Source organism: Fukomys damarensis, unplaced genomic scaffold (assembly GCF_012274545.1).
Source record: "Fukomys damarensis isolate Sample0158 unplaced genomic scaffold, DMR_v1.0_HiC HiC_scaffold_27, whole genome shotgun sequence".
NCBI classification, from domain to species: Eukaryota; Metazoa; Chordata; class Mammalia; order Rodentia; family Bathyergidae; genus Fukomys; species Fukomys damarensis.
The window spans coordinates 176,407-186,485 of NW_022900939.1; the positions used below are offsets into that span (position 1 = coordinate 176,407).

General features: G+C 54.2%; 1 protein-coding gene across 1 annotated transcript in view; it reads right to left on the reverse strand.

Moving 5' to 3' along the window:
• Positions 1–5,262: 5,262 nt before the first annotated feature.
• Slc3a2 (solute carrier family 3 member 2) overlaps positions 5,263–10,079 on the reverse strand; it is a 5,249-nt gene continuing 432 nt past the window's right edge. The window contains 10 exon segments of the mRNA XM_033756515.1: positions 5,263–5,727; positions 5,812–5,895; positions 6,768–6,911; positions 6,991–7,171; positions 7,260–7,318; positions 7,420–7,488; positions 9,019–9,113; positions 9,606–9,779; positions 10,002–10,074; positions 10,077–10,079. The exon segment at positions 10,077–10,079 is cut by the window's right edge and continues 432 nt beyond it. Of these exon segments, the coding sequence (XP_033612406.1) occupies positions 5,365–5,727; positions 5,812–5,895; positions 6,768–6,911; positions 6,991–7,171; positions 7,260–7,318; positions 7,420–7,488; positions 9,019–9,113; positions 9,606–9,779; positions 10,002–10,074; positions 10,077–10,079 (1,245 nt within the window). The 3' untranslated portion in view covers positions 5,263–5,364.

The window sequence follows — 10,079 nt, forward strand, 5'->3', positions numbered from 1 at the left end:
AGTGTAAAGAGAGTGGAGGGGAGGGGAGCAAGCCGGGTGGGGTGAGTCAAGGCAAGGGGAAGAGAGGAAGGAACAAGTTCGGTGTGCTGGTGCACGTGTGTATCCCAGCTCTCAGAAGGCTGAGGCTGGAGGGTCATCATGAGTTCAAGGCCAGCCTGAAGTACATAGCAAGACCCTGCCTTAAAGAAAAAAAAATGAAGATTCTGGGCCAGCCACTGTAGTGTACACCATCATCCCATCACACTGGGAAGCTAAAGCAGGAAGAGCATGGGTCAAACCCGCCTCGGCAACATTTTAAAAATTATATAGATATAGGGCTGGGGATGTTTCCAGTACTGAAAAGAGTCTGCACTTCCAGCCTGTACTTCTGTGGGTGTCTCTGGGGTAGAAAGTGGGATTTACTCACATTTCCCCTTCTGTCTAGACTCCCCCATGTGGACGGCGACAGTCCCTCCTCAACCTTGCTTCCTATTCACAGAGGAAATAAAAGCAGCGCTGTGTATGTGTGCCAAAACATCACACCACACCATGACACAGGGTTACTACTTGTCAGTCAGGACTGAGTCGCTGTTGACGACTGGGAACCCCAGAGAGGCCTCAGCCCTGAGACTACACAGGGACAGGGAGAGTCAGAGTGCAGCCACCACAAGCCAGGAAGACTCAGCAGAAATCAAGGGCCTGGCCTCCTTGGACTGCCAGCCTCCAGAGCTGGGGAAAATAACTTTCCATTAAAAAAATCACTCGTGGGGCTGGGATTTAGCTCAGTGGTTCCACTGCCTGCCTTGAAAGCGCAAGGTCCCAAGTTCGAGCTCCGCGGTACCAAAAAAAAAAAATCTCCTGTGCAGGAAGTTCCCCAACTCCCTCTCACACCCCAATCAGTGCTCACGTGCTCTGCACCCCAAGTGAGCTCCCCAAGACTGGGCCTTCTGTCCCACAGCCTCTGTCACTCAATCTCCTCTCTCTGCATCTGTGATTTGGCCTTTCTGCTGGAGGAAGCAGACTGTGACTGCTCTTATTAAAAACAAACACCAGGCAGCTGGACGTGGTGGTGCACGCCTGTAATCCCAGCACTCAGGAGGCTGAGGCAAGAGGATCGCTGTGAGTTCGAGACCAGCCTGGGCTACACAGTGAGTTCTAGGTCAGTCCCAACTACACAGTGAGACCCTGTCTCAAAAAATAAATAAACAAAAATAAAATAAAAAAATAAAAACAAACATCAGGCCAGGGATTTAGCTCAGTGGTTCCATTGCCTGCCTCGAAAGTGCAAGGCCCCGAGTTCGATCCCTGTTACCAAAACAGAAAACAAAAAAAACACCTTTTGGGGGCCGGGGATGTAGCTCAGCAATGCCATGGCCTGCATGACAAGTGCAAGGTCCTCAGTTCAATCCCCAGTACCACCAAAAACAAACAAGTGCTTTCTGTCCCTCTTCTTCCAGGGCTGCTTCCCGAAGTGTGGTCAAAGGCTCTGGTTCTCTCCTCCAGTCCACCCAATGCCACCCAACCACACTGCTCTGGACACACATGGGCCCCCAGGCTGCTTGATGACAGACCTGTGGCAATGGCCAACTCTAATTCAGCCCATAGCGGCTGTGCCAGGCTGCCCCCTCTGTGGTCCCCAGCACCACACACACACACACCCTAGTTCTGTGCCCTTCTTCTGGTCTTTTTTGTCTCCTGTCCTTTCATATGGCCATGCCCACACCCCAGCCCAGGGCAGGCTGTTCCATGTCCTCACGGTTCAACTGTCTGCAGCTGACTGCCTTGTGACCCCCACAGCTTCCCTAACCCTTCCCGACCTCCCGTCTCCACACGTGGCAAATCCAGCCTTCCAGCTTCTTCAGCTGAAAACCTCACAGCCCTCCCTGACTATCCCATTCCTAGGACCTTGTTGGCCGCATCAAAATCAACATCACCACAGTGTAGATCAGGGCAAGGACAGTGGCTGGGGTGCATGAATCGGCAAGGAGGTGACTCCTTAATCCTCAGGACCAGGATACACAGGCACTGTGAGCAGATGCATCCTGAGTTTCACACCCCATCCTGGCAGCCAGGGCCTGTGTGCCCGGCCACACACCCCAGTTAAAAGACAATGGTGCTTCCTGCTTCTTGGTGCTTGCTTCCGGCGCATTTTTCAAGTCTGGTCCTGCTTCCTCTTGGTAGTACCTGATGGCTGTCGATAAGCGTCCCTGCACCAGTGCTAGGGACTATACCCAGGGAGCCTGAGCTCCATTCCCAAGTCCTTTTATTTCATTTTGAGACAGGCTCTGGTAAGTTGCCCAGGCTAGCCTCAAACTGCTGGTCCTCCTCCCTCAGCCTTCCAAGTAGCTGTTATTACAGCTGGGTACAGCCACATCCAGTCCAGTAAATTCTTTTGGTGCTTAAGAAAACAAGTAGTCCATCTGATACTATCTACAGACAGGCAGAAACCCCTTAAAATCATAAAAATCCACTAGACACTGTAGAGCACACCTGTTACCCCAGCACTCGGGGAGGCTGAATCAGAAGGATCACAAGTTTAGGGGCAGGAATTTACCTCAGTGGTTCTGCTGCCTGCCTCACAAGTGCGAGGTCCCAAGTTCAATCCCCGATACAAAAAAAAAAAAAAAAAAAAAAAGTGTAAACCCAACCTGGACAACTTAGTGAAACCCTGTCTCAAAAATGAAAAATAGAGGGCTGGGGATTTAGCTCAGTGGTGCTGCCACCTGCCTTGAAAGTGTAAGGTCCTGAGTTCAAGCTCCAGTACCGGGGAGAAAAATAAAAAAGGTCTGGGAATGTAACTCAGTGTAAAGTCCCTGCATTTAATCCCTAGTTACACAAGCACATGTGCGCGCGCATGCGCGCGCGCGCGCGCACACACACACACACACACACACACACACACACACAGAGCAAGATCTCCCCAGGAAGTGCCCTCAAGAAGCCCCACAGGCCCCCAGGGACCCTCATGTCCACAGGGTCAGTGCTGTACTCTGACATTGCCTGTTCTTGTCCTGCCTCCCTGTCCCCACCTCGGCCTTTTGCTCCTGTACCTCCTTCTGTGCAGCCCAGCCAGGCATCCTGGTCCTGGTTGGGCACAGCTTCCTCCCTGCCCACAGCCCAGCCTGCACCCCAGCCACCTGCTCTAGTTCACCAGCTGGAGCTGCTCCACTCTGGACACCACAGCCACTGTCCCCTCCTCTGCAGCCCACTGGGCTCTTGAAGCTTCCTTGCAATCTTTGCCTGGGTCTGTCCTACTTCTATCACATGGGGCCAGGCTGACCTCGAGGCTCCAAGATTTCCTCAGAGACCTCAGAACAGCACAACTGAGAACTGCTCATTTCTGAAATTTCTCATTTAGGGTTTCCTGGACAACTGACCACAGGTAACTAAAACCACAGAGAGCAAGGACACAGGCAAGGAGGGATGACCATAGCCACTCATAAAACAGAGGACAGAGGTTTCGGGCCAAGGAAGAGGGTGGTGGGGAGACCCTCAGAGAAGCCACTCGAGGAGTGCAGATAAGCGAGCAGCACATTGCCTGACCCAGCCACTGCGCAGTCTTATCTGAGAGTGACCTCGCGAGTGTTCTTCAGAAAAAAGACAAGGGGTCACTGCTTAACAGTTAGTCTCAGTTCAGGATGACAGGAGGTTCTGGTGATGCAAACAATGTGAACAAACCTAATGCCACTGTGCTGTCCACCGAAAAAAAGGTAAAATGCTATCACATTTTTCAAAAAGTAGAAATTCAATAAACTATAAAGTGCATAACCACGATGAGGCCCTAACTGTAGACAGCAAGATAAAAGGTCAGCCAGGCAGCAGAGAAAGGGCAGAGAAGGGGCTGGAGCTGGCCTGGGGAAGCAAGAACCTGGCTATAATCCTTCACTTCTGGGTCAGAGGACAAGGCAGCCACAGGAGGGCAAGAGTCAGCTATAACCAGGGCCTTCTGGTCTCTGGACCTGTCCCCCACACCATGATGCCGAGGCCTCCACCCTGAGAGGAGGTTGGCCTGAGCGATCCCAAAGTTGAGACCAACCTGCAGAAGACACGTATCCATCCCATGAACCTCCCTGCAAGATCACTGCAGGACTCGACTCATCTTACGGCCCCACCACCAGATCCCAGAGCAAACCAGCCTGCCTGATTCTCAGCCAGCAATCCCTCTGCTCTGCCAGGGCCCCCTCTCCCTCTCACCCAAAAGCCCAGCCATTGTCCTCAGCTAAAAGGACTGTCCTGATAAGTGTCTGGCTGGGGACTTGCCACCAGGTAATGAGATTTATGGTGAGCTTTGGGGAAGTGAAGTATCAGCAGGGTCCTGAGAGGGTCTGGAGACTGAAGGTCAGCCACTGAGGAAGATCAGGTGATCCCAGCGTTATTACATTTCATGGCCCCAGGAGGCATCCATCCCCAACGAGGGGACTTTGGCTCATTCCCCCCACCCCCCAGATATTGAACTGGGGTCCTTGGGCTTGCAAGGCAGGCCGTGGAATCACTGAGCTAAATCCCCAGCCAGGGAGGGCTTTGGGAATCTTGGATCCCTCCCAGATTCTTGCCTAGTGAAAGTCCCTTGAGCCGCAGCCATCTGAGGATGATCACAGGGACAACTCGTGGCCAGGGTCTGAAGAGCTCCTAGCACCTGTGACTTCTTCACTGTGCCCTTCAGGTCTGGCCGAGCCTCGTCACCGCTTCCCTTCTATGAGTCTCTCTCACAGGGTCAGGTGGTGCCTCTCCCCTGAGCCTCCCTGCTCCTCTTCCTCCAGGCACGAGCACCAAGTCCATCACTATAAACTGTATTTCTCTCGTTTATTTTACATTTTGCCACAAGATGAGGAATCTCGAGATAGGGACTTTTACTGGCTCGCTTTGTTTTGTAGTGCTGGGAACCAAGCACGGGCCTAGTACTCCTGGACGCACTGCAGCAGGCAGACAACTGAGCTTCACTCTGCGTGTAGACTGTTCAGTGCGTTCCTGTAGCATGAACACCTCTGGCATCCCTCCCAAGTTCCCTCAGGAAATCAGGCCATACCACCCCCACCAGGCCTGCAGAGACAGGCCGAGTTCACAAGCTCGGCCGGATTGGCCAAGGTGAGAGGCACATGACTGCAGGTCCCAGAACACCCCGGCCAGCCTGGGGGAGGTATGGACACAGGCCACCCTGACGCCTTGCTGTGGCCCCCAAAGGCCCCTTCCCTGGACTCTAGAGCTGAGGCAGGCGCAGGGAACTGACACCACTTGTCCAGGAGGGGAGAGGAATTCCTGCTGCGACAGAAGGCTGACAAGACCTCATGAGGCAGGGTGACTTTTATTTGAATGGGGTTCATCTGCAGTCTGCAAACATTGAAGAAGGGAAACAGGACCTCAGAGGCCAGAGTGGGGCGGGACAGGTCAGGCCTTATACGGGAAGTGCAGCAGCAGCCCCTCGTGGGGACCCAGGCTCAGGGCTCCCAGCTCCAGGCTGGCACCCTCCTCGCGGCCTGGGTAGGTGCTGAGCAGCAAGTTGGCCTGGGCCGGCAGGCTGGCACTGGCTGGCATGGCAGAGGCCCCAAGCATGACTGACTGCCTTATGTCCCCAAAGTTGAGCACCACCAGGAATCGCTCGTTTTGGTCCCAGTGGCGCACATAGGAGAAGAGGCCGGGTGGGGAGGAGAGTGCATGGAAGTCACCGTGCAGCAGAGAGCGTTCCTTGCCCCGCTGTTCACTGAGTCTCCGGAACAAAGAAAGGAAGGAGGACGGGTCCTTACTCTGGCTCTGCGGTGAGGGAAAACACAGAAGGGGTGAGGCCTCAGGGTGCAGACTCCACCTCCCCAGGGGGCCTCTAAGCTGAGCCCTCACCTTCACTGTCATGTTGGCACCCATGGACCCAGGGGCGTCGGAGAGGCTGGATTCGTCCCACGGCATGACCGGGGCCTGGGCCGGCTGGGAACAGAAGACAGGGCTTGCAAGGGCTTCCCCGCTCCTTCCTCCCCCCAGTACCACCTCATCAGTGTCACCTCCCACCTTGCTAGCCAGGGATCCCAGCTTCAGGCTGTCCTGCATACCCTGTCCCCTTGGCCTCCTCCACCTCAAGAGCTGCTCCCAACAACCTTGGGCCACTCCTTGTTTTCATGGCTACTCTGAGCGTGCAACCCTGGCCACGAACCCCCTCACCCTGCCTTTTTTGGCATACAGCTCATCAGCACCTGGCATCTTTATTACATTTGCTTATTGACTTCGTCACCACCAGCTGTTTTGCTCCCCAACTTACCCATTCTGTGTGTAGCACACAGGGATTAATAAAAACCTGTGAACGGAGCACATGACTCCACAGAGTGGCTAAGCCCATGTACCTCCATAGCAGTGCCCCACCTACCACGCCACGCCCTGACTGCATTTCCCTGGCTCCCCATGGACGGACTTGGGGCCTAACAGAGCAGCCACGGCCCAGCGAATGAATGAACGGATGGATGGCTACATCAACACTTATCAGGCACCAGGCAATGACATTCTAAAAACGGGGTGGGCGTGATGGCAACACCTACAGTCCCAGCTACTCAGGAAACTGAGGCAAGACAATCAGTTGAGCCCAGTTCAGAGCGAGCCTGGGCAACACAGCAAGACCCTCTCCTCGCTCTACGAGCAAACCAATACCACAGAAGAGCTGACCAACAGTGAAACGACTCCTCCAAAGCCACACAGCCACTGCCTAGGAACAGAACCCAGTCTCAGCCCAAAGTACTAGCCCCAGAGCCATGCCATCAAGACCCACTGGGCAACCGCAAGCTCCCACCATGGGACAGAGTTAACAGCACCTGTCCGGGCAGAATGGCAGCCTGCAGGCCAAGCTCATCTCCATAGCTAAACACAGGAGTGCCCGGCAGGGTGAAGAGTAGCAGCTGGTAGAGCCGGAGGAGCTGAGCAGGCACGAAGGATGTCAGGAGCCCAGCCTGCGACACCTGCAAGGATCACAGACTCTGAGCTCACACCTGCCTTCCCCGCCCCTCCTCCCAAGGCCCTGCCAGTCACAGCACTCACGCTCCAGCTGCACCAGCGGCCAGCAGTGACATTCAGATACTGGTCGACCAGGAACTTCACGTGCTCCCCTGTGGGGCTGGGACTTGACAGGTAGGAGCTGGTCAGCAACATATCCTGCGTGGACTCAAGGAGGCTCAGGAGCTGCTGCATGTTGGAGGAGTTGGTGCCTGCAATGAAGAGCCTGCAGAGGCAGGGCAGGTGCCAGGCTGGCCCGGGAAAGGATGCCCCAAAGGCCCCAGAAGAGAGGGGTCTGGGCACCCAATACCCACCTGTCTTTGCTGGAGCTCTTGGTAATGTTCTCCCACTCGGCCAGGAAGGAGGATGCATCCTAGAGAGATAAGGCAGACTCAAGACACCAGCCCACTACCCAGCATGGGCAGAGACACTGCCCTCGCTCTAGCGTCAGCTGGCATGAGGAGAGGCACTCACCTTCAGGTTCTCCACATCCCGGACCTGAAACCCGTCCACTCCGCCCTGTAGCCAAAAGCTCAGAGCTTCCTACAGGGCAGAGAAGAACACAGGAAAGAGCAAGACTCAGAGGACCCCAGCCCACAATATCACCCACCTCGCACCGACCCTGCCCCACACCCTGGTCCCCTCTGTCTCGGACAACCACAGAATATCTTAGGTGTTCCAGCACTTGATTTTCTATTCCTGCCTCTGGCAAATACATAGCTTCACCTCTAACAGCTACAGAAAAGGCCCAGGAGAAAATGCCTATCAAAATAAAAATCTACTTAACACTCAGCACAAGGAGGGCCAGTATCTTTACTTTTGTTTTTTGGTTTGGCAGTTTTTGGTTTTTGGAGGGGTTTTTTGTTTCTGTTTTTGGAGACAAGATCTCACTATGCAGCCCAGGCTGACCTTGAACTTTGTGATAATCCTCCATACAAACTGGCCAGCACAAGGCCAAGGATGAAAGATCGGAATTCAAAGCACAGCCCAAGAAGCTCTGGGAACAGGCCTGGCCTGGCCCTGGCCAGCAGGCATCTGGCACAAGGCCTGGGCCCCACTCCTGCCACCCGCTTCTTGCCCTTCTCTCTTTTCACATTCTCCCTCCTTGTCTCCATTTGTATCTGAGGACACCATCCCCTATGCCCCACAAATCTAAAAACTGTCCTTTACCACCAACTCTCAAGATCTCCTAGCAACTGGCCAGGAACAAACTCAGTGATCCTGGGTCTAACCCAGATGCTGCAACATCGGAATTCTTCCAGAATCGCAGCTTTGTGAACCATCCAGGCTGCCCATCCTGAGTTTCCAATGCCCCAGCAGACGGAGAGCAGCAGCTGAGTGACAGTGAAAGCCCCACCCCAGCCTGCAGGGCTCAGTTGGAGCCACTACCTAGAAGGTCGACATGGGCCGATACTTGCACTTCACATCTGGGGCACTCAAAGCTCCTCTGCACCTGTTTCCTCATTTACAAATCAGGGACAATCTGTGCAACTATAGGGAATTAGGAAACATCTGACATGGTCCCAGTCACAGAGGAAGACTCCAGGGCTTACAATTTCAGACTAGGCAAGCTGGGCATGTTGGCACATTCCTGTAATCCCAGCACTCCGGAGGCTGAGGCAGGAGGATCTCTGCAAATTTGAGGTGAGCCTGGGCTACACAGTGATTTTAAGGCCAGCCTGAACTACATAGCAAGACCCTACCCTATCTCAAAAAAAAAAAAAAAAAATTTAGACTGGGCTTTACTCCAACCACATCAAACAAGGACTGGGAAGTCAAGCAAGACGGGATTCCCACAGAGAAAGAAAGGATTTCCTATCCTGAAAGAAGGACAATCAAACTTGCAGATGGAAATCTGACAAATTCCCTTCTTGGCGTCATGTCAACCCCAAAGTCAAGGAAAGCAGGAAAATGGGAGGTCAGAAAAGAAACAAACACAGGGGTGTACTGAAAGCCTATCCTTCCGGCTGCAGGAAGAGGGGCTCCTGCTCCTGCCTGTGGGAGCCAGGCTAGGGGTGCAGAGCTCCTGTGAAAGGACCCTCAAGAATAGCACTGAGGGCCTGGAACACTCACCTTCACCTTGGTGGCTGTGGCGTTCACCTGTGAGGGGAGGAACCAGGAGTTCTGTCCCCGGTAGTTGGGAGTGAGGTCCAGGATGACATGAATACCTGGAGAGGGAGGACGATGTTAAGTGAAGAATTCAAACCGAAGCTCACTAAGTGTTTCCAACCCTACCAGTGAAAGCCTGGATCTGAGCCCTGTAGAGCAGCAAAGGAGACTGAGCCACGGGGCCCTTGGCTCCCCATTTCCACAGTGAACTCTTTAAACAAGTTTCTGTATTGAGCAGTGAGATATTTGGGCTTCCCCCATGCCCAGAAGGACCCATAGTATTTTACATTTAGAAGCCCCTGTGAGAGTTGAGGATGTCCACTGACTTAGTAGAAGCCTACCTTATGGAAATAAGGGCTCTGAAGCCCAGAAATCAAGCAGAAAGCCCAAAACACTTGATAAATCCCTTAGGCCAAAGTCACACAAATCTCCGCCCAAGAAAACCCAGAGCCCATTGGTAGTACAGCAGAGAAGAACCAAACCCTGCTTTTCCTTGTGCCAAAGGCCAAGCCCTTTCTCGCTGGCCCCACCTGGGGAAGCCCCGAACCCACTCTTTTTCTTAGCCGCTTGGAGGAGGTTGTCAAAGTCTTCCTGAGAACCAAGAGCGGAGTCGATCAGCTGCAGGTCGGTCCCTTCCAAATCATCCTTCCGGTTCTTGTGAATAGGACCAAGCACTAGGCCCTGCACTTTCAGAGTGCTCAAGTAATCCAGGCGCTCCCGCAGATCTGTAGGTGGGGGGCACACAGGCCAGGAGGCTTGAGTGCCCAACCCCCACCCAGCCCAGGGCGAGATCACGAGGCTGCTGGGAGCTGATGCAAGGAAATGATGTGCTGAGTCAGCCTCCTCTCAGAGAAGGAAGAGCCGGGTGTGGCGACTGGCCTCAGTGTCCCACCAGGATCAGGACAAGGCAATCGGGGTCCGGCACCGGGGTGGGGGGTCACACTCACCGGCCAGGTGGCCCGCGCCGCCCTGGAAGGCGTGCGCGTCGCCCACGTAGTACAGCGGGCCACGGTGCCACCAGGGCT